The 24,676-nt window shown below is 45.6% G+C and overlaps 1 protein-coding gene across 2 annotated transcripts in view; it reads left to right on the top strand.

Moving 5' to 3' along the window:
• Positions 1-24,676, top strand: part of LOC126529608 (putative protein kinase C delta type homolog) — a 647,502-nt gene that overhangs the window by 306,301 nt on the left and 316,525 nt on the right. For both annotated transcript variants that reach the window (XM_055069906.1, XM_050177127.2), the window contains 3 exons: positions 13,333-13,451; positions 16,438-16,498; positions 18,943-19,099. In XM_055069906.1, coding sequence (XP_054925881.1) covers positions 13,333-13,451; positions 16,438-16,498; positions 18,943-19,099 — 337 coding nt within the window. The remainder of the gene's footprint in view (positions 1-13,332; positions 13,452-16,437; positions 16,499-18,942; positions 19,100-24,676) is intronic.

The following is a 24,676-nucleotide window of genomic DNA, read 5'->3' as shown; positions in this document are numbered from 1 at the left end:
ATAAACTGCATGTAATAAAGCCACAATTAGGTTTCTGGCCTCCTGTAACAAATTCCCGCCGGACAGATGTCCTCTTCTGCCGTCTAAGAATAGGACACACTTTTGGAACACATAACTTTTTACTCACGGGAAACGAGCCTCCAACCTGTGGTAGATGCGGGGAGAGGCTGACAGTCCTCCACGTTCTACTGGAGTGTCGGGAAGCCGAATCTGAAAGAAGGAAACATTTTCTCTTAGCGTACCGGCAGCACATCCCCCTTCATCCTGTTATGTTACTTGGCCCAGAACCACTCTTTGATACCAATGCAGTCTTAAGTTACCTGAAAGATGTTGTATTGCATGTTGTTAGCCCCACATGTTCGTAGCGTCTCCTCTCTTCAGAGGATGGCGCTGTGATAGTTCTCTCGTATAGCACGTGCCTCTAGGCCCTTGTGTTTCAAGGGCTCCGGCGAGGCAACAGTGCTCCAGCTATTTTTACCATCTCATATCTTTTCATTTCTATGTCACTCTTTTACGATGGATTTTAATGTCCATAGTATTCGTCATTAGTCATCGCCATAATTTTATATCACGTAGATTTTATGCACTTTACAGCAACTATTTTTAGGCCACTTTACAGCCAAGTCACATCTCCATAATACATCGTCAACATCACCACTTGTCATGGCGCTCTTTGGCCACACCTGGCCCTTGCGCCATTAAACACCACATATCATCATCATCAAACTAGAAAACATGATACGCGAACGTATTGTGTGTGGTGTGAACAACACAGACATTCAAACAGGATTGCTGGAAAAAGCGGACCTACTTTCCAGGATGCCGTGCAGACAGCCCTAGCAATGCAAGCACCAAAAAAAGGATGCCGGATGCAAAGGATGCAAAAAAGAATGCACAAGCTAACCCTAACGGCACCTTTCCGACCCACCGTGTCTCGTCAGGCTCCGAGGCAGTCACCTGCTATTGCTGCGGGGGTGGACATTTTGCATCCGAATGCAAGCATGTGAAGGCCGTCTGCAGTTACTGCCACAAACGAAGTCATCCGGCGAAAGTTTGCAACACGAAACGAAAGGACAGCCAAGCCCGAAGCACAAGTCCTAACAAGCAGCGTTCGTCCACTGCACGAAGTTCGAGGTCATCAAGCAACCGCCTTCGCGTACACGCTGTAAAAGATGAAGATGCCGCTGCAGCTTCGCCTTCAGAAGTCTACGACATTGGCAAATTTACGCCAAACCGCCTCCGCCTTTCACCGTCACCGTTGACGTTTGCGGCAAGACACTCCACATGGAAGTGGACACGGGGGCAAGCGTCTCCGTCATTGCCAAGTCGCGAGTTCTACAGCTTTTGCCTTCGGTTAATGTGCAGCCGTCGCAAGTTTTTCTGCGATGCTATTCAGGAGAAGCGAAAAATGTTGAAGACAATGCTGATATCCTTGTGAAGTTTTATGGCAAGGAGGCGGATCTACCCATTTTTCTGACCGGGGACAGTTCACCTACTCTGCTAGGACGCAACTGAATGCGCGAGCTGGACACCGGCCTCTCCAATGTTGAAGTAAATACACATGCACTTTCTGGCATCAAACACCTAGACCAAGACTTTGCAGAGGTGTTCGAAGAAGGTCTTGGTACGTTGAAAGGTGCTAAAGCGTCATTACATATTCCTTCAGATGCCCCACCCCGGTTATTCAAGCCACGTCTTCAGCCATATGCCTTGACAGATGGAGTCACACAAGAAATACAACGATTAGGAAGAGATGTCATCCTTGTTCCAGCGAAAACATCATGGTGGGCTGCACCTATTGTTCCTGTGGTAAAAAAGGATGAGCGCATCAGAATCTGGGGAGATTTTAGTGTCACCATCAACCCAGTAGCGACAGTGGACAAATAACCAATTCCAAGGATTGAGGACCTGTGGACTGTCCTTGCAGAAGGTGAGAAATTCACCAAAGTGGATTTGCGCGACTCGTTTCAGCTCAGCAAGTAGTTCTTGATGAGGCCTCCAGAGAGTACGTCACAGTTTCGACACACATGTGGTTGCTTCAGTACACCCGCGTGTCTTTTGGAGTGTCGTCAGCTCCTGCTACATTTCAACGTGATATGCAGAGCTTCCTGAGGCGAATACCACATGTGGCCGTCTATTTCGCTGACATTCTTGTCACAGGTGCTAATGATCTGAGCATTTCAACAGCCTTCGTGCTGTGCTTCGCAAGCTTCAAGAATCTGGCCTCAAAGTGAAACTCGAAAAGTGTCAATTCTTCGTGCCACAAGTGGAGTATCTTGGGCACATCATAAGCAAAAAAGGCCTTTCCTCGAATGTCGACAAGGTGGCTGCCCTTTTGCATGCCCCTGTGCCAAAAGACGTAAAAGAACTTCTGAGTTTCTTGGGACTTGCCAATTTTTATCGGCGTTTCTTGCTTAATCTTCCTGCACTTCTTTCTCCCCTGCACTCTCTTCTTTGGGAAGGAAAGAAATGGGAGGGGGGGGCAGGATCAGCAAGATGCATTCACAGCCTGCAAGCACTTGGTGACTTCAACTTCAGTTCTCGTACATTTCTTCGCTGATAGGCCTGTGTGTCTCAGCTTATGCCCTAGATGCAGTTCTGGCCCACAAAGAGGGTGATGGCCGAGAACATCCCATTGCTTTTGCCTCACGGAGCTTGTCAAAAGCAGAACGAAATTACAGTCAACTTGACAGGAAGGCCGTGGCACTCGTGTTTGGTGTATGTTGGTTCCACCAGTACATATGAGGCATACCGTTTGAAGCATACCTGACCACAAGCCACTTCTCGGACTGCTGGGTGCCAACAAGCCTGTCCCTGTGCAAGCATCACCAAGATTAGTCAGGTGGACTCTCAAGCTATATGCGTACAAGTACTCTCTTGTATACAAGCCTGGAAGGGAACTTGGCCATGGTGATGCTCTTAGCAGACTGCCACTACCCAACGACGGCACCGCACTGCCTGACTCTGCCGAGATTTTCATATTGGAGGAGCCTTCTTTTGCCTGCTGTGGTGGCACGAGCCACCAGGAACGATCCAGAACTGGGTCACGTTGCGCATTCTGTATTGAAAGGTGAGAGCCTCCCAGCTGGGCCAGAGTGGAGCCCTTTCAACACAAGAAGCTCAGAACTCAGTCTACATGAAGGCTGCCTATTATGGGGGTTAAGAGTCGTGATTCCAAACTAATTGCAGGCCCAATTACTTGGAGTACTTCACGCCAGTCACCCTGTTATTGAAGAAAGCAAAATGATTGCCAGGAGTCATGTCTGGTGGCCAGGCATAGACAATGACATTGCCAACAGTGTGAAAAGCTGCGCCACATGCTAGGATCAACAACGGGCTGCGCAGCCGGTCCCACAGATGTCATGGCCGTTTCCATACCGACACTGGTCACGGCTTCACATTGATTTTGGGGGACCATTTCTAGTACACGCGTCCTTAGTCATCGTGGATGCTTTCTCGAAGTGAATAGAAGTTTTTTCTGTGTCACCCACATCTGCAGAAGCTAACATTTCTGCCCTGAGAATTGCATTCTCGCAGCACGGCCTCCCTGACGTAGGTTTCTGACAATGGCCCCACGTTTACCAGTGCACAGTACCTTGGGTTCTTAACTCCAAACCGAATACGCCGCATGCTTGTACCACCGTATCACCCCACCTCGAACGGTGCAGCAGAACGATTGGTACAGACCGTAAAGAACAAACTCAAGAAGTCTGGCTCTGGCAACTTCAAAACACAGATTTTCAGGTTCTTATTTCATTATCGGACAACCCCACATGAAGCAACTGGTCGGCCACCATGTGAGCTCCTCATGGGGCGAATATTCAAGACTCCTTTGGATGTCCTGCGGCCTAACCTACAAGCATCGGTGCTTTTAAAACAACTGGAGCAGAAGTTCAATGCTGACAGAGGGTTGCGGCTTGCACCATTACTCCAGCCAGGAGATAGTATGCGAGAAGCTTCCACACAGGTGCACCATGGGTACCTGCCACTGTTTTGGATGTCAATCCACCGTCGGCACATGTCCTTTGTCAAGACTGTTCGACATGGAGCCGACACAACGACCACTTGCGCCTTAAGCAGACAACGCCATTTCGTCCTGCTGGTGCAGAAGCTTTTCCTCAGCTGGAGCAGCCGCCTTTCCGCTCTCCAGCTGTCCCGGATGTGCTTCATGAGAAAGAGGCAGCTGTACCCGACGTGCTACATGAGGAACAATCGCCTGGAAGTGTATCTGGAAGTAGCTGTGCCGAGGACAACCCCGTCATGGGTTCACCTTGCTCTGCAATGTTGCGGCCTAGTACAAGAACTCGAAAACCAGTGATCAAGTACTCCCCGTAGCATATAGCTTAAGTGGGGAAGAGTGATACAATCTTAAAGTAGATCAAATGCAGCTCTGCCTTTTTGTGTTGCTGCTGCGCCATTCCTAGCGGGCAAGATATAAGCGGCCGCAGTAGTCGCCTTCGAGGAATAAAAAGATGCGAGTTCGTTACTACAAGGCGTGCTTGGCCTGTTTCTTCGGTGGCTGCGCTTCGCGGGCCAACATGGTTCACATTCACTGAGCCATGCGCAATTGTACCAGGATTGGAGCCCTATCTTTTGCAAATGCACTCTGCCTCAAGCAAGAAAAACCGCCATAGTACTCAAATATCTTAATTTCAGTGCTGATGGAGGGCAGTAAACAAAAACTAAAGAGAAATGTTGATGCCTTTCAGAGGCGCTACCTAAATGGCCTGTCACAAAGTTTTGAGCAAGGGACATGCCTAAGCAAATAATGTAATGCTGGTATCAGAATAGAAGAGTATTAGGGAAAGCAAAGAAGCAGTCGGGGATGGCCTAGAGTTACAAGATGAGAATGAATTAAGACACCTGCAGGCATAGCATCAAATCTTAGAAGTCTTGCCGGGGAAATAGTTGGTAACTAGTTCTGGTAACTAGGTTATAAGCAAATTAGAGTGCAAAATATGCACTCACATACACACACGCAATCGCTCCGAAAAGACCTCCCAGACAGAGCATCTGGGTTTCAGTGGGGGTCTTTTTGGAGTGATTGCGCAGGTGTGTGTGTGCGCTTGCTGCGGGTGTTTTTTGTGCTCTAATTAACTTTGCCATCGCATAAAGTCTGCCAGTGTAAGAGAGGTCAAGGTAGAAAAACCAACGAGGGAGGCTTTTGTTCTGATGTGAGCATACGTAGGACCGGGACGACGGCAGTGCTTATTAGGCTTTCGCAGTGCTTTTTGGGATTTGAGATCTTTGGGCACGGCGCTCGCCATCAGCGAGAACACTGCGCGTAACCAAGCATAGAGAATTCCGCCGGCCACTGCAGTGGCATGTGGCCGGCACAGAACATCTGGCTTCATGTCTTTGCCAGTTGAACTTACGGATAGGGGTGGGTGTTTCCTTCCTGCGCCCCTGAGAGGTGAATCATCATTTTTTAGGCGAAACTTATGCACAAACCTCACATCGGACTGCGAGATTGCGTGCAACAATTATGTCGCATGCTATGGCACGATGAGTTCGCGCTTCGTACAGCTTTCATTACCTGCAGGCAAATACTGTTAGCGGGTACTTTGAAGTGGTAGGTCATTACGAGCTTTCCTATCCTTTGTTGGCCTATTAATTTAGCCAGCTCTTTCACGGTCCGGAGCATGTCACCTACTGTGGCTACATATAAATCCTCGTATGCTACGGCGCATTTTGTCCAGGAGTTCGACATCAGTGCACCCATAACATGGGTGGTAGAGCGGTGAATTGAGGCATCTAGAGAAAATTAATGAAGGCTTACGATGTGGGACGAGCGACGTGGCGGGAGGGTTATAAAGTTAGAGAAATATTCACCCCGATGCTGATGAGGCACGTGCGTCCGAGTGTTTATGTTACTGACCTGTGTTGTGCGTGCCGAAAGGAAACAGCCACTGCAGCTCACATCCTTTGCGACTGTGCCAAGAATCCGCACGAAGCTGCAACGATGACAGCAATCCCGCCGCGGCTCGAGGCCGCAACGAGGTGCTACGACCACGAGGTCCAAGCCCAGGCCGTCCAGCAGATGTCGGCGGCCCACGAAAGGCAACGACCGAGCAAAAACGGAGGGAGGCTGCCTCCTCAAAAGAGGGGCAGGCGCGGTCAACCGAGAGGAGTAGTGCGGCCACGGCCGGAGTAGAGGCGCCGCACGCCGGGAAGACGTCATGGCCACGGTGACGCCTCCCTTACAAGGGAAGGCTATCGTTCTGCAGGCATTCCTGATAAAGTCGCTTCGCAACAATTCGCAACAGTTCGCAACAGTTCGTTTCTTCTTTCTTACATGTTTTGTTTTTCTCTTTCTTCTTCTTCCATTGCCGTCATATACATTCCACCCGGACAACTAGGACACATTTTGCAGAGCTTTGGGTAGAGCGGGGAAGCATGTCGGAGTCCGTGGCGGTGGAGAAGCGCGCCTGGAAGTGGGAAACGCAGTCTAGGAGGTGCGCCACGCCTTACGTGATATGGGCACGCGGAGGCGCTTCCGAGGATCGGCATGGCTGTGCGATGGTGCACAAAACGTGGCAAGGCATTGACGGGATCCCTTTGTTCGCCACAGTTACGATGCTCAAGCTCACCCTCGCGAGCAGGAGAGCAGCGTTGTTTGGGCACGGCGAAATAAGTAACTGGAGCGCTAAACAGGCAAGGACAAGGAAGGGGATGCCCACAAACACGCCCCTTCCTTGTTGCTGCACGTTTGGCAGCTTCGACGCCTTATTTCATTTCTTTCGCCTACAGAGCAAAAGGCGAGCTTACTGATGTCGAGTGGCATATCCTGGACAGAGGACGCCGTTAATCGTAGCACTTGCTTTAAGCCGAAACTGCGTAGTTGTTCAAACATATCTATTATACGTTCTGCTCACTCTTTGACTTTAGTCATGAGGCGCTGACTATTAAGAGTAACGCTAAAAGGATACATACGAGGACAGGACCGGTGCTGTTAAGTTTTAACTGCATTTATTGCAGGAAACCTACGAAGAAGTAAACTTCGGACGTATGCGCGCTCAGCGAAAAAAGAAAGAAGAAAACAGCGCTATACAAGCGCCGCTTTTTGTATTGACACAGTGATGTGGGGCTCCCGCACCCCGACACGGCGCCATGAAAGACGGTGAAGGTCGGCGCCACGAAAGAGGATGAAGTGCGTAAGCTGCACGCTCTTCTTCTGGCCCGCCATTAAAGAGAACCGTCTACTTTGTAAGACTCCGTCTTCAATCTAGGTTACAGTATCCTTTATACAGCTCTATATGAAACCCTCTGTTCCTTGTGATAACGCTAAACCCAGTGAACGCTGACAGATTGTGCATAAAATAAAGGCCGCCTTGAAAGAACTCATATGCTCTGGGCCGCTAGAAAGAACTCGTGTCTCTTTTTACGCTATTCTAAAGCTTAGATCAGCAACCAACTATCCATGCGTCACGTAGTAGTCAGCGCAGTTGTAATTTCCTAAATGCCACCACAGTTTGCGGCAGGCTGACTTGTGGGAGAATGACGGAGATTGCCAGCAGTTGGGAAAGGGCTGCTAAATCATTCGAAGCTATACTTTCCTATAGGCTTCCTAAATCAGTATACAGCGCCCAGGGTTTTTTTTTTTCAGCCTGTTTTAGAAAGTAGCCAACAGCACGATCTATTGCTACAGTATCTTGTGACGCTAACCAGTGTGGTTTATTAAAGCGGGTTTATACGGTGCCTGCGTGGAAAGTATATCTCATAATGGACATCATACACGGCGAAGCGACGCACTGCATTTCTTGCTCCTCTTCGCCTTCTCTGGTAGCGCCCTTTCATATCTACAGGAAAACCACAATAAAATTCATATTTACCTCTACATATACGCTAAATAAAATAAATGTAAAATAAATAATAAGAGAAGGCCTCACGGCACTGGTACCTAAGTTTAATAATATAAGGACTAGAAGTTCTATTTCTTAAAGGAGGAGTGGGGTGGGGCTTTAAGTCATCTGTGCGTGTATGCCGCGAGCACACCAGATTGATATTACTATACTAGGTTCGTTTAGATCCAATATGTGAACAAAGGAGCGATTTACAACAAATAATTTAGGACCTTAACCGGCAAATCGTATAGAGTATGCTGAGGTAATGATACGCAGAAGAATATGGTAACATTGTAAAACCTCGAAGGGAACACGCTAAGGAAAATAAGCACATGTTATTGATTTTTCTCCTGCAGTAGTTTCATGGCTGGCAGTTTAGCGTTCTTTGTTATTCTGGTTTCCTTGATCTAAGTAAAAGCTTACCGTCTTTCGAGAGAAGATTGCTCGTCCTATCGCTTTCTTTGTCCTCGTCCTTTACTTGCGCTGTTAATATGCCACTATAGCTTAAGAAACTAGCCCAATCCAGCTCATTGCCGACATTCTGGTTGAGATTAATGGGAAGAAATATAATTGTACAGGCTATGTAAGACGCATGGCAGATGAGTGGTGCACGCTTAGAGTTAGAGAATAGGTGTCAAGCGCAGTCGATTGCGTGATGGATGGTGTGTTGAAAGCAGGCATAGGCTGGTGTCAACTGACGCAAGACAGGGATCGAGCGACAATCGTCCGGCAGTGGATGTAAGTTTGTATAGTTATGTGTGCAAAAAATTGCAGTATAACTAATTTCTAGATGACTGCTGTCTATGGTAGTGTCATTAAACATCCAAGGAATGGCGTACTACCTAAAGAATGTAGGACTGCAGTGGTCGTGCCAGTACATAAAGCCGGAGAGAAACAGAATGTGTCTAACTATCGAACCATATCTCTCCCATCATCATCATCATCAGCCCTTTTTATGTCCAGTGCAGGATTAAGGCCTCTCCCATCAATATCCTGCAAAATAATGGAAAATATAATATTTATTTGTTAATTTTCTTGAGGATAAAAGTTTCTTCTCTTTAACTCAGCATGGCATCAGAAAGGGTTTCTCTAGTGATAGCTACTTTCCTTTATTAACGACTTGCACTTCTATTTGGACTATGCTTTTTCAACTGACTGCATATTTCTCGACTTTGCTATAAAGCGTTCGATAAAGTTAACCACTGACCGCTTTCATATAAACTAACAGTTTTAAAAATTGACCCAGCAGTTCTTAACTGGATTCGCGGATTTCTTTCTCCTCGTTGTCTATTTGTCAGCACTGATGACGTTAATTCCTTCTCAAGGATCAGTACTTGGCCACCTGCCATTCCTAATTTATATAAATGACTTATCTACTGCAATTATCTCCAGAATTTATTTATTTGCTGATGCCCGTGTGATTTACCATAAGATATCTAACGTTCCGATATCGACTCGCTCCAGGTCGATCTCAATAGCATACTTGATTGTTGGCTTATTTGGAAAATAGAACTATACGTTAAAAAGTGCAAGCCTATGAGCGTTTCTCCTTCCAATACCACATACACAACTTACTTTCTTCACAGTCGTCCCGTTGAAAGTGTAACATCCTACCGGTGTATCGGTGTCCGTATACACTCTGTCCTGGATATTACACAGAGAACGTATGGCATGCAAAGAGAGAGAGAGAGAGAAAGGCAAAGGAAAGACAGGGAGGTTAACCAGAGATTATCTCCGGTTGGCTACCCTGTACTGGGGGAGGGGCAAGGGGATGCAATTGGTGAGAAAGAAAGAAGGATAAAAAAAAGGGGTAAAAAACCTAAACACACACGCACGTACGCACGAACTATTTCTGTGGGCACTGTCACGCAGCCCGCAAAGGCGTTCCTACGCCTTTGCAATGGCATGCAATGCAATGGCAATGCTTTGCAATGGCATGCAAAGCAAACAAAACACTTGGCTACCTTCGAAGAAACTTTTGTTTTGCTCCATCATCTCTAAAATCATTATTGCACACCACCTATGTACGACCATAAACGGAATATGCTTCATCTGTATAGGACTCTGAACGGGTCACACTAGCATTCATGTCGGAAGCTGTGCAGGATCGTGAAGCACGTTTTAGCTTGACTAACTGTCATCATTCAGCTAGCGTCACTCAAGTGAAAACATCTTTAAACCTCATCCCACTAACTACCACCCAAAAGCACACCCTTAATTGTGTGTTCCATCACATTTTCTACCATAACTCTAATCTTCGTTCCCGATGGTTTCAACAAGCCCCCTTCCTTTCTCATCGGCCTAATCAGCAACAAAAAGTCTCAGTGTGCCATTGCAACAAAGTAACATGTACGCAATCATATATTCCAAGAATTTCTATAGAATGGAATTCTTTACCCGCATCACTTACAAGCATCACTTATTCAATTCAGCTTAATAGTGGTCCTTGCAACGGGCATTACCTATTTACCGCTTTTGTGTTTTGTTCCTTAACTGATTTTAGTATTCTGTTTTGATTCGCCGCCTAATATTATTGTTCATCATGTGTTATGTTGTCAGAAAATTGCTAGCATTATTTATTTTTCCTCTATTTTTTGATATTCTTGTATGAAATGTGCTTTGTGTCTTTCTTTATTGTTGTTAATTGCCCTTCTCTTCTAAGATGTACTCACTACCTTGAGGGTAGCATAAATAAATAAATAAACGTGGCTAGACACGGTATTTCTGAAGCCATGTTGGTTTAACATGTGTAGTGGTAATTCTGAGACTTCCATTGCGTCGACATAGGCGACATGCTCCGGTATAGTCCCACTTTGCTATGGCGCTTGCTTGCCAAGGTCACCATAAGCATGGTGGCATGGCGAATGCTGTATGACGCCGACGCAGTGACGACGACAGAATTACAAAGAACCGACAACGTTGATGGAACAACAAAAGCAGTGTGACGACGGAAGCATGACGACAATGAAGTGAAGACTCTAAATGAAGACGACGGTGGAACACGCAAAGTGCGATGAAGACGCAATGAGGAAAAGAGGATGATGACGAGTGTAGGGCGACGATGACACGGCGACAATGGTACGGAGACAACCGCATGACGAAGCTGGAACGACGACGATGTCCCGACCACGACTGCATGACGACGATGGTACGACAACGAACTCATAATATCGACTATCTGACAAGGACGCAATGCTGATTACGGCATGACAATGGCGGCCTGGTTATAATGTAATGACGACAGCAAGATTAAGTTAGAAGGACGGAGAAGGATTGGTGCGAATGGATGGCCAATGGCAGTATGATGACGACGCATGATGACAATGGGAAGACTTACTGAAGTGATGGCCATAGTAAATGACAGCGTGATGACGACAGCATTACGACAAGGGCATGATGGCGGCAGCGTGTGACGATGATGAGGTGACAAGAGTAAGATTTCAAAGTAAAATTTACGACGATGGAATGATCACGTAGCATCACAATGTCGGTATCGCAACGAATGCATGACGACGATGGCATGGCAACCGTACGACGACAATGGGATCGCGACGACTCTATGACGACGATGGCTTGACGACGACATGGCAACAGTTGGATGACGAAGCTGGAGTGACTACGATGGCACGACCACGACAGCATGACAAGGACAATATGACAGCGGATACAGGATAGCGACTGTTTGTCGACGACGTTGTGAAGACGGTGACATGACAGCGGTGACATAATCATAACTGCATTATGATAGCCTAATTACGATAGAACGACAAGGAAGGGTGTCGATGGAATGACGAATACCGCATGACAAAGATGGTATCGAGACAATGGAATGAAGTCACTAAATAGATGATGATGGCAAAATGATTGCGTCATGACGCTGGCATGACGACAATTGTGTGACGATGATGGTGTGACGACGACTGTGTAACGGTAGTCAGATAACGAAGGTGCAATCACAACGATAGAATGACCACGACGGCGTCACGACGGTGGTGTGAGAACGAATGCATGGCGACTGTACGATGACGATGGCGTGAAGACGACGGCATGGGAAAGTCTGATGACAAAGCTGGTATGACAACAATACAAGGACCACGAAGGCATCACGATCTCCTGCCAGGTGGCCCAAGCTGGTAGACAACTTGGGCCGCTCGGTTGGCGTAATGAGCGGGCGCAGACAGACAGACAGACAGACAGACAGACAGACAGACAGGCAGACAGACAGACAGACAGACAGACAGACAGACAGACAGACAGACAGACAGACAGACAGACAGACAGACAGACAGACAGGCGGACAGACATAGACAGACGGACAGACATAGACAGGCGGACGGACGGACGGACGGACGGACGGACGGACGGACGGACGGATAGACAGACAGACACAAGCAGACAGACGGATGGACTGATAGACAGACAGACACACACATACAAGACAGACAGACAGACAGACAGACAGACAGACAGACAGACAGACAGACAGACAGACAGACAGACAGACAGATAGATAGATAGATAGATAGATAGATAGATAGATAGATAGATAGATAGATAGATAGATAGATAGATAGATAGATAGATAGATAGATAGATAGATAGATAGATAGATAGATAGAATAAACTTTTATTGAGTCCAGCAAAACCCGATCAAGCGCGCCCGGTTAATCCCACGACGCGACTGACATATTTAGCTTGCCGGCCCGATGGCGGGCGCGCTGGACGGCCAGGATTTGGTCCTCAAAGACGAGACTTCGCAGCAGCGCGTCCCACTCTTCCTCAGTGAACTTCGGGCCCAACGACCCGCACTCCCACAACATGTGAGACAAAGTAGCAGCCTCACCACAGGCCACGCAAGAACAATTCGGGTAAATGTCAGTATACATGCTGTTAAAGGACGCTGGATTTCGGTAGGAGTTAGTTTGCAAGAGTCTGAGCGTGACCGCTTGCAGCCTGCTTAGCTTGGAGTGAGGCGGCGGGAAAACCTTTTCTCTAAATAAAAGAATTTAGCAATTTCATAGTGATAGGAGCGTGATAGGATAGATAGATAGATAGATAGATAGATAGATAGATAGATAGATAGATAGATAGATAGATAGATAGATAGATAGATAGATAGATAGATAGATAGATAGATAGATAGATAGATAGATAGATAGATAGATAGATAGATAGATAGATAGATAGATAGATAGATAGATAGATAGATAGATAGATAGATAGATAGATAGATAGATAGATAGATAGATAGATAGATAGATAGATAGATAGATAGATAGATAGATAGATAGATAGATAGATAGATAGATAGATAGATAGATAGATAGATAGATAGATAGATAGATAGATAGATAGATAGATAGATAGATAGATAGATAGATAGATAGATAGATAGATAGATAGATAGATAGATAGATAGATAGATAGATAGATAGATAGATAGATAGATAGATAGATAGATGACATGTGCGCTTTCATTCCTGTCCAGGTTCCCTGATGCACATCCTGGTGATGGATCGTCCGAACCGGCATCTGGCCGATCTGCTGCTAAGCGCCCAAGTGCTGGCCGACAAGTGTCGCGACGGCGAAGACGTCGTCAACGTATGGGTGAGCGTGCTTTCGTGTCACGATAGCTGGATCCGGCAAGGAATAGGAATAAATACTTTTTTTTGTTTTTGCTAAGGATGCCCCACGTTAGCATGTGAATTCTGTGACCTCTCTACCTGATTGAGTGAAATGCGCCATTTAGCGTTTTATCGTTGTCGCTCATTAAACAAGCAACCGGAAGTATAGCGCAACCAATAATGAGCCATCCAGTGCGGCCATCTTCATAGATATTGTAGATTACTGCAGGTCAGGTTGTACGCAACATGTGGAAAGTAAAATTAGTATTCACCTTACGATAGGCAAGATGCGGCCTTTACGCTTATTCCTAAGCGCACGAAGCTCGACCTCAGGATGCTCACTCATAGTAGCGTGTTTGATAAAGAAAGTCTTACAGCGGCCAAGTAAAACTTATTTAAAAGAAAAGACGCTTTTGACCCGCTGGAGAAAAGTCGCAGTTGTGGGTCGGTTAAAGAATCATAGCTAGTTTGTTAATATATAAATAATTTGTAATTAAATAATTATTTCATTCTTTCTTTTTTTGTGGATGTGTGTGTGCCTGCGTGTGTGCGTGTGCGTGTGTGAGTGGGAATGTAGCCTCCATGGCCAGTACTAAAGGAGATCAAATTGTTCATAATTTCTTGATGTGGAATGGTGTTTGAGCGTTGCGATGCTGTGATGTTTGCTACGATTACTAAATGCAATGCAACATCGAGTGTGCTTGATTCCATTTCTGTTTCGAGGGGGCTGTTTATTTTCTTGGTGCTGTTTCTCAATCACTGCTGCCATCCCGTTTTTCACTCTGATTTTCAATGAACCAATGCGTTCTTTTTTTCCTCAATACATTATTTTCATTTCTTCCTTTCCTTCCACCGAGGCTTCTCGCTTGTAATTTTGATTATAATCTGTTTTGTTTTATTTGTCAGTATGCTGCACTTTGTATCATCTCCATTTGATATTTGTTTTCTGTTTCATCTTTAGTTTCTTGAAATTAGGTCTCTTTCTTTCTGGAGTAGTTTATTCGTATTGGTTCCTACGCCTCCGTTTAGTTCAATGAGAGAGTCATTGTGCGAGGACTTCCAATATATTTAATGCCAGCTGCAGATTACAAGGCATGACGTCGGGTTTCATTTCTTGTTGTTCTGGCGATTTGGAGTCCCAGGATAATAAAATAATGAATAGTTCAAAAACCATTTTAAAACAACGACCTTGTCTACCTTGCCTACTGTATTTGTAGAAACATGCTGAAATATAACTACAAGGTCCTATCAGCTTGGAATTCAATCCTGTAACCTCGCTGAAACATCTAACATAATTCCCATATATTTCTTTTTTTGCGTGGATTGTAGGAGTTATCGTACCAATTCATATTATTGTTCAAGTCAAAACATCGGTTTCAATGTCTCCGGTTGCCCACGGATTCCTTGATAACGCCTAGGAAATGAAATTGGGCCGACAGCGCTTATGCGTAGTTGTTCATGGTGTACCTGAATAAAGGACACTGTAGACGTTACGCCTTCTGATAGAGAGTTCAAGCATAGGACGCAAAACTATTATTGCCACAAAAGTAAAATTATCTTCCACTTGAGAGTAGCTCGAAGGTACAAAAGAAGGCCGAACACGTAGAATGAAAGCCTTGCGGCTGAAGGAAAATCGTCTTGTGGGGAGGTGGAACCTCGGACGAACGCCTTCGTAGGGTGGTGGCTGTACCATCAGAACTAACCTGCAGGTTAACAGGCTGCAGTATGGGTATGGGTTTCCTTTGTAGTAATTGCTACGAACGGGTGGATGTCTGATTTCCCCTTAGTAATTACTTCTCTCCACCTTGCGGGTTTCCGCAGAACTACTACGTCAAACACTTGTCTTTGCTTCGTGTTGTCGACAAATGCGACTTCGCCCTGCCATCTGCTAGCTGCCTGGTTAGCTCAGATGGTAGAGCGGCTGCCCCGGAAAGGCAGTGGTGCAGGGTTCGAGTCCCGGATCAGGACGAATTTTTCTTCAACTTTGAGGCGTTTCTTTCGAGGAACCCGTATGGGTTTCGTTTGTAGCAATTGCTACGAACGGGTGGATGTCTGATTTCCCTTTAGTAAGTATAAATAATACGGTTCTTGCTCCTGTGCTTCATGCTGTCGTGCAATTCGCCCTTGCTCTCCTATCTGCTACTCTCCTGGTTAGCTCACAGTGTAGACTGACCACCTCAGGCCTCGGTCTGAGTTTTGATGCCCGAACTAGGAAGCACCTTTCTTTCAACGCAATACCTTTATTTTTCTGCGGGGTGGGTGGGGGGAACCTGTCTTGGTTACTTTTTCAACTCCGTGCTGTTATCATTTATACGACAATTTTCCTTTTCATAAGAAGTTCCTTTACCATGCGCATGACTTCAGAGGTCATGCGCATGGTGGTCACTATTTTATACGTAGCTGCTTGCATAAATGGCGTCGACAGGAAGATAATCTTCCTGAATGGATTATCATCTTAAGCGAGCACATTTATGCAACACGGAAACGCTTCCGACGAACTGTGGTTGAACAGATCACCCCGAGATGTCGCTAACAAAATTCGACTGCCTTTCATGTGTCTAGTATTCAGTAAATTGTAATGATTATAAAGAAAAGCCACAATTCTCTGTGTGTTTGAGAGAAAGTTAGTTCGTCAGAACGTCTATCCCCAATTAATCACTGGCTCAGCATCTCGCTGAAATATCCTTCTCCTCTGATAGGCAAATTGCGATCTGAAACGATATTGCAACCTGGTATACGTGTTTCTACGTCTTAGTTATAGTGTGTTTCTGGCAAGGTTCTCCACGAGAAGCACTGCATACGTTGTGTAGTGTTTGCGAAGTTACTCCATTTGGGCTTTCAAAGCTAACAGAGACGAACGATTTGATCATATTGTTCCTGAAGCTACCACACGGTGGCGATGCGAGTCCGTGTGTCTCCCTACCGAGTCTCTCGCCCTTTACTCTCTCCCCTGGCTATTTCTGTTGCAGCTCAAGCTCCGACCCAGCGGCAAACTCAACGTCCAAGTTCGCCGCTTCCGTGAGGGGGAAGGTACGCACACATATTTATTTACAAAAAAAAAAGCTTCGGAAAAGAATAAAGGAACACAACGTCAGGTGAATTTGAACAGCAGCTAATCAGCATCGTCACCTGCTTGATGATCATTCTTATGTAAGCCTATTTCACAAGATTCTCCTTGTAACTGAGGCTTCTCGATTCCTTCTTGCTTGTCATTAGAAACTACTTCCCCTAGCGATTTACTCATTTTCAGCAATACAAAAAACTGTCGTCGCGGACCTCGTTTGAAGGATCCAATTAAGAAATAATCTCGTTCTTAAAGAGTAGTCTGACAGTGGCAAGGTCTCCTCACTGATATATTGCTGGTGTCACGAAGTATGCGGTGACGCTTGATCTCACCAAGTGACGTAGCGTAACAACTGATTCGTGATTACCAGCACCTTCCTATTCGTATAGCATCCCTCTAACATGCAGTAAAAATAAAATTCATGTACAACGCAACTCGATACCAATTTGCACTCTATCACTATCGCCCGTGATGGTAGTGGTGGTGGTGGTGATTATGATGATGGTGATGATGATTTATTGGCATCCCCTTTGAAACGGGCGGTGACAAATAGTCACCTAGCCTGCATGAATTAGTCAGGCATGCTATGCACGCTTTTCATCCTAGCATTTTTGTATACAACTCCTTAATCTTTTTCTCTTTCTCGTAACTTCTATATCTATCTTGTACCGCTACGTATGCCTACAGTGGACCCGGTTGTATCAATCACTTCCCGGCTCTTTGAGACCGAGCGGAGGTGCCATCTTGTGAACACTGACTGAACTACGTACAGTGTGAATAGCGCCTACTGTCGTGCACTAGGCACTACGTGTTCACAAGGGCGCGTACAGCGTGCATATTCTCTCCAGACTATTTGTTCTGTGGTTGGAGCACAGACGTAAATGCTGATATGCATTTTGTGACGTGTACAGAAGCTATTGGTTTTGCACTGTAGTATTTGCGCTGCAATGAGACCACTGGCTACACATGTCTAGCGCACGATATGCGATTGTCGCACCCTCTGTTGACCACAAATCGTTTCAATTTTATTGCCACTTCATTTGTCGAGCGCACATTTGAAATAAATGGACTGGTCGCAGAGAGACATGAATGCATCACTTGAGTGGTTTTTTGTCGCGACGTGTTAGTAATCCTGCAACCTTTGCGATGCACTAAATATGCAGGGGCGTGTTATGAGTCACCAGTATAAAATAAAAAAGAATTGGCAGACTCACCTGTAGCTGACAGCTACGTAATCCGATGCATTCATGATTTGTAGAGAACAGTTCTATAAATACTCTAACTGTTGTACAGTGAATGCTCAAATAGACATTATAGGATGTAGTGTTTATATTTCTAATAGGTTAAACGGCATGATTGTAATGACAGGATATGAAACTGAAAGCAAACTGACACTCAGTGGCAAGTACCCAGTGGCCTTAGGAACATATATATACCCGGTGGCACCAATGCACTTACCCCGTGCACTTACCCAGTCGTCGCTCTGGCACTTAGTTTTAGACTACACTGTCTCTGCGATCCGCTCGCCCTCCCCCCCCCCCCCCCCATTGCAAAAAGAAAAGTGGCTGCACTCGGGGAAGAATGTTATGCATTAAAATCGTCAGAACTCGCATCATATTGCGGAATACACTTGTCTTGCAGTGTTTATGTCCAGACCAGAACACCGCTAACGCAGTTATGACAAAGTGTCCTAAATGCGTATTTTATTAAAATGGAGTACCCTGCCGATGTTGTTCACAAAACGTTGTTGAAATCCAGGCGGTCTTTCGAAATATCGTGTTGTGAAAAAAAAGAAAAGAACATGTCCACTGAAATACGCTACGGCATTGCCGTGAAGTTCAACAGATGGCCGAAGGAACAATGTCCACAAATGCCTGGGAACGCGCTACTCGAACTCAGTCATTCCCATGCAGTATTGTTCAGTTTAAAGCCCGTGGCACTGACAACTATGCTGCGGCTAAGCTTCGGCACTTGCAAATTTCTTGGGTGTTTTCGGCATGACGAAATTGCCCGAATGAAAATCTTGTAACTTAAGGTTCATAATTCGTGTCGTAGTACCAGTTGAGCCCGTTACTTCATCGCGAAAAGGCATGCATGTACAAATACAGCTGCTCAAAGCCGTCCAAATTACCAGCTTTGGTTTATCGAGTTGAAACGCCCGTCTCAACTTTCGCAAACAAGGCGCTGGCCTCTCGCTGAACCTATTCTGTCATATTTAATATGGCGATGTGTTAAATTTAAACCACTCTGGCTGGTTACTGTTGCGCGGAAGTTGACAAGATTTGCACCGCTTTTCTACCTTCATTCAACCTGCTATTACTTTAAGCATACCCCACATTATGGAACCCAGCTGTCCCACCTTTAGCCTGAAAGTGTTTGCCTCGTGTCTCCTTCCCGTTGGCTTGCGCAGCCACTCCTCTCGAGGAGGAACCGAAGGCGGCCGGAGGCATCACCCGCCGCCGGGGTGCCATCAAGCACCAGAAGGTCTTCGAGGTCAAGGGTCACAAGTTCATCGAGAAGTTCTTCCGACAACCCACCTTCTGCGCCTTCTGCAAGGAGTTCCTCTGGTGAGTCAGCTCCGGAGTATCGTCAGTGCGTCTGAATATTTGCTCCCGGTAAAGGTGCACAGAAACATTGGACCTGGCCGTGTTTGTGATGTCCAGTTTCTGACATGGACACCTTATATGGACAACATGTGGCGGCTGTGTCTAGAACTTGGTAATTACAAACGAAAGCCGCACTTCAGAATTGTACGTTTGAATGGTGCTCGTTGTAGAAGTTCTACGTCTCATGCTTGCGCGGCAATTTGATCTTGTTTGTGCGTGAGAGAAAAAACACTATAAGAATATAATATTCTAACAACACCTGCAGACGGGCTAGATGGTGCATTGCAGATCGACGAAAAATAAGCGCACAGGAAGACACACACGAACAGCTGAGAAAGACACAGGGTAGGCGCTAACTCACATTTATTTTATTTGCAGCCACGCTAGCAAATATATGCGGAGAGGATGACATGTGCAGTGCATAACAACAATGAAAGAAACATAGTAACATGGCAATCCAGATGATTAAAACCACAACACACGTTCAAGAAACTCGCTTTCAGCCCTGAGAAGCTTCGCAGACCTATCGCCCACACATGTATCTCCCTTTTTCCTGTTATAAAAGGCTTTCAATAATACACGCGCAGTCTGATCGCGACCTTTAAAGGCCTAGGATTCTTATGCCACTCAGTCGCGGTTCACATGCTGTGCAGTTGGCGCAATGATCAGTCAAATTTGTCCCACCTCCCCTAATAGCCCTCAAATGATCCCCTGCCCGATCATTAATGCAGCGCCCAGTCTGGTCTATGTAAGCCATCCCATAGGTCAGCGGGATCTCGTACACGACCCACGCACAGCAGTTAACATATTGCTTGGCATGTTTTTTTTTTCTGCAGCCGCTCGCATTTCCATCACGCGAAATGCGTGAGCATATTGAGGTTTTGTAGAATTCCAGAACTCTAATGGTCTAACACTGAATGATATTATGTGTGTGCTGGAATTTTATCTTAATGTTACCTTTATCTCTTTTGAGAACAGATTTTATCGTCATAGACAACGAATGTGTATTAGATTCTGCATAGCGCCGATTCTTTAGGATGTGTTTTTAGCCTATGTGGACCGCACCCTTGAACGCAGCTTTAGTGGCAGGGGTGTGTTAAAGGTCTTCAGGTTTGTCGATGATTATCTGTTTATTCTTAAGAAACTACAAGTTTTGATGTACACTAACTCCGTGGGGAGCATTATTCACACCTTTCAAACGAATGGGAGAGGTTTAGTGTTTACTCACGAACTGCCTTCTCAGCGTTCGTTGCAGTTTTGAGGAATTAACATTACAGAATGGTTATGTGTGTTGGGAATACGGTCCGCAGGCACAGAAGGAACCTTTACTTTGCCTGTCGGCACATTCGAAAACAGTGAAGAGAGCCATCGCATACCAATGCCTGGGGTCTGCCCTCACGAAGCCGTGCCCGTATGCAGTGCAGTATGCATTTAACAAGCAGATAACCCGGCTAGTGTCTGCTGGTTACCCTTGCGCGGTCATCGTGTCTATGACGGAAGCCGTTTTACGAAAAACCAAGCAAGCCATGTTTGGGAAGGAGACCGTAGGGGAGAAGAACCCGGTCAAACCTGTTGTGGTTCCGTATTTTCACAAGGTGGCCCACCACGTGAAGAAAGTGGCGAACCGACATGGCATGCCTGTGGTGTTCTCTGCTCCGAAGAAGCTCGCCCAGCTGTGCTCACGCATTTCGCGTGACGGAAATCCAAGCGACTGCAGAAAAAAAGCATGCCAAGCAGTTTGTAAACTGCTGTACGGGGGTCGTGTACGAGATCCCGTTGACCTGTGGGATGCCTTACATAGGCCAGACTGGGCGCTGCATTAATGACCGGGCAGGGGATCATTTGAGGGCTATCAGGGGAGGTGGGACAAATTTGGCTGATCATTCCGCCAACTGTGTAAACCGCTACTGGGTGACATAAGAATCCTAGGCAAAGATCGCGATAAGACTGCAGACTGCGCGTGAATTGTTGAACGCCTTTTATATCAGGAAAAGGGGAGATAAATTTGTGAGCGATACGTCTGTGAAGCTTTACAGGGCAGAAATCGAGTTTCTTAAAGGGGCGTCGTGGTTTTAATATTTTCTGTTGCCATGATACGATGTTTCTCCGCCGTTGTTATACACTGCGCATGCCAACCTTTTCGCATATATTTGCTAGCGTGGCTGTAAATAAACACTTGTGAGTTAGCGCCTGTCCTGTGTCTTTCTCGGCTGTTCGTGTGTGTCTCCCTGTGCGCTTATATTTCGTCGAACTATAATATTCGGGAAAACAATCGTCCCGATTAAAATCAGAGAAGCACATTGTCTTGGCGCAATGCCTTCTGCAAGTCGAGGACGCATTCCAATCTCTCCATCCTAATGTATGGCGAGAATGTCACAAGAATACGACTGCACCCCGAGAACTTTGTTGTGAGACGACATGAAGCGTCTAAGGCTGCACATACGAGTGTTGCAGACAAGTAACAATTATGAAAGTACTTTCTTTTCATTCTGCTGTTGAGCCGAACCGATTCGTCATTAAGGAATGAAAAACCCTTATTCAAGATGGACTACCAAACTTCCTGTGAACTCGAAAGGAAGAGTAACGCGATAATATTGATTCAGGTATTCTTTGTTGCCTCTTGATTGACTTGCGCGAAGTAGTTCTTGCACACTTATCAAGGACTTCGTTGAAAGTGAGCAAAATTATTTTAAATATTGAAGTCTGTTAGCGTGCTATTTCATTGACAATTGATACTAAAGTAAAATTTGTTCAGTCGAAAGCACTCTGCTGTAATCTGAGTTAATATGTGCTTTTAACTAAATTGAGAAATCTAAGTAGATGGTTGGCTCAAGGTAAAAACATAACATTTTCCTTATGTAGCCCTATCATCATACCTTGCGCTCCGTAACAAGCAGGCATTTGTGCAGCATGACGAACTTGGACGAGAAATATGGGCGAGAGGCACTCATTCGTAGATTACGCTCAGTTATATCACATATGCTTCTTTAAGTGCACCCTAAACTTGATCCCTCGCACCAACTGTAACAGAAACGCAAATTATATTAAACACAATTTTATTCCCGAGTGCTTTCGACTGCACAAATTTTACTTTAGTATCAATTGTCAATGAACTAACACGCTGATAGAATTCAATATTTAAAATAATTTTGTTCAATTTGAACGATTTACTTGGTAGATATGCAAGAACTACTTAATGCAAGTCAATCAAGAGGTAACATTGAATACCTGAATCAAAATTGAGTTACGCTTCCTTTCAGCTTCACACGAAGTTCGGTAGTCGGTTTTGAATAAGCGTTTTTCATTCCTTAACGACGAATCAGTTCGGCTCCACAGTAGACTGAAAAGAAAGTACTTGTAGCCTTTCTTTCATAATTGCTACTTGTCTACGACACTCGTATCTGCAGCCTCAAACGCTTCGTTTCGACTGACAGCTGGCGCTCACTATACGAAGTGTCTATCGACTTCAAGGGTCCCAGAGAACTGGAAGAACGCAAACATACTAATCCACAAAAAGGGAGACGTAATTGCAACTTACAATCTTCAATTGCATCTATTAGTTTTCTATTCGTTATTTGAAAAATTATAGGCCCATTAGCTTACTCCCAGTATTATATAAAATATTCACCAAGATATTTTCCAATAGAAGAATGGCAACACTGGACTTTAGTCAACCAAGGGAACAGGCTGGCTTCAGTTAGGGATACTCTACAACGGACCACATCGATGTCATTAATCAGATAATCGAGAAATCAGCAGAGTACAATCAGCGTCTCTATATGGCTTTCATAGATTACGAAAAGGCATTTGATTGAGTAGAGATACCAGCAGTCACAGAGACATTACGTAATCAAGGAGTACAGGCCGCTTACGTAAATATTTTGGAAAATATCTACAGAGATTCCACAGCTACCTTAATTCTACAGAAGAGAAGTAGGAAAATACCTATAAAGAAAGGGGTCAGACAAGGATACACAATCTCTCCAATGCTATTCACTGCGGTCTTGGAAGAAGTATTCACGCTAATAAACTGGCAAGGCTTATGAGTGAGGATCAACGGCTAATATCTCAGCAACCTTCAGTTTGCGGAAGACGTTGTCCAGTTCAGCAACACTGCTGACGAGTTACAACAAGTGATTGAGGGCCTTAACAGAGATACTGCAAGGGTGGGGTTGAAGATTATTATGCAGAATATAATAATAAAAAGATTGGCAAAGGAACAAGAGTTCAGGATCGCCAGTCAGCCCCTAGACTTTGTGAAGGAGAACGTTTACGTACTCCTTCACAGACTGAACAGGCTCACAGATGTCAACTAATCACAGGGAAGCCTGATCACAGGGAAGCCTGATCATGAGAAGGAAATTCACAGAAGAATAAAAATGGGTTGGAGCGCATACGGCAGACATGGTCAGCTCCTGACTAGAAGATTACCATTATAATTGAAAAGGAAGGTGTACAATCAGTGCATTTCACCGATGCTGACATATGGGGCAGAAACTTCGAGACTGACATAGAAGCTGGAGAACAAGTCAAGGACCGCTTAAAGAGCGATGGAACGAAGAATGCTAGGCATAATGTTAAGAGACAGAAAGAGAGCGGTATAGATCAGAGAGCAAATATGTATAGCCGATATTGTAATTCACATTAGGAGAAAAAAATGGAGTTGGGCAGGTCATGTATTGCGCCGGTTAGATAACCGGTGACCATTAGAGTTGCAGAATGGGTGCCAAGAGAAGGGAAGCGCAGTCGAGGACGGTAGAAGACTAGGTCTGGCGATGAAATTAGGAAATTCGCGGGCGGTAATTGGAATCGGTTGGCGCAGGACAGGGGTAAATGAAGACAGGGGTAATTGGAGTGGACATAAAATAGGCTGATGAGATGATGATGGTCATGATGTAGTAATTACCAGCTGAACGCGCACCAATGTAATAATTTGAACACATCCTAGTGGATGTGCGTTCGACTTTGTTTCTCCGGAGCACAAGTCACTCTATTACTCGCATCCACACTATAATCGCGCGGCCCCTGCGCTTTATGGCTTACCGAAGGTTCATAAACCGCACGTCCCTCTGCAACCGTAGTGGACATTACCCGCTCACCCCTGTACAAGCTATCCGGCTTGCACAGAATTTTGTCCCCTCTCGTTGGAAAAGTCGTCACGCATGAGAGCAACTTCACCAATTTTGTTGAAAAAGTTCGCGATCTGGTCCTCGACGACGGCGAGATGATGCTTTGGTTTCACGTTCTCTTTGTTTACTTCTATTTCCACTGATATGGCCGTGGGGTGCCACGTGCTGCTGCTCTCGACGCCGATCCGGCTCTACCGGAAAGGTCGCCATTTGATGTCCCCGACTTGAAGAGCCTCCTCAGTTTCTGCCTGAGCAACATTTGCTTCTGTTTTGATAAGGCCATCTACAAGCAAGTCCACGGCACATCAATGGGTGCCTCTGTCTCGGTGTCCACTGCGAATCCGACGACGGAGTGGCTGGAAAGTCGTTCGCTCGCTTCCTTCATTCCAACACCAAGACTTCGTCTACG

The sequence above is a fragment of the Dermacentor andersoni genome, chromosome 9 (assembly GCF_023375885.2).
Source record: "Dermacentor andersoni chromosome 9, qqDerAnde1_hic_scaffold, whole genome shotgun sequence".
Taxonomy (NCBI): domain Eukaryota; kingdom Metazoa; phylum Arthropoda; class Arachnida; order Ixodida; family Ixodidae; genus Dermacentor; species Dermacentor andersoni.
The sequence above is the reverse complement of the archived record's forward strand: the minus strand, read 5'-3'. Positions and strand labels throughout refer to the sequence as shown.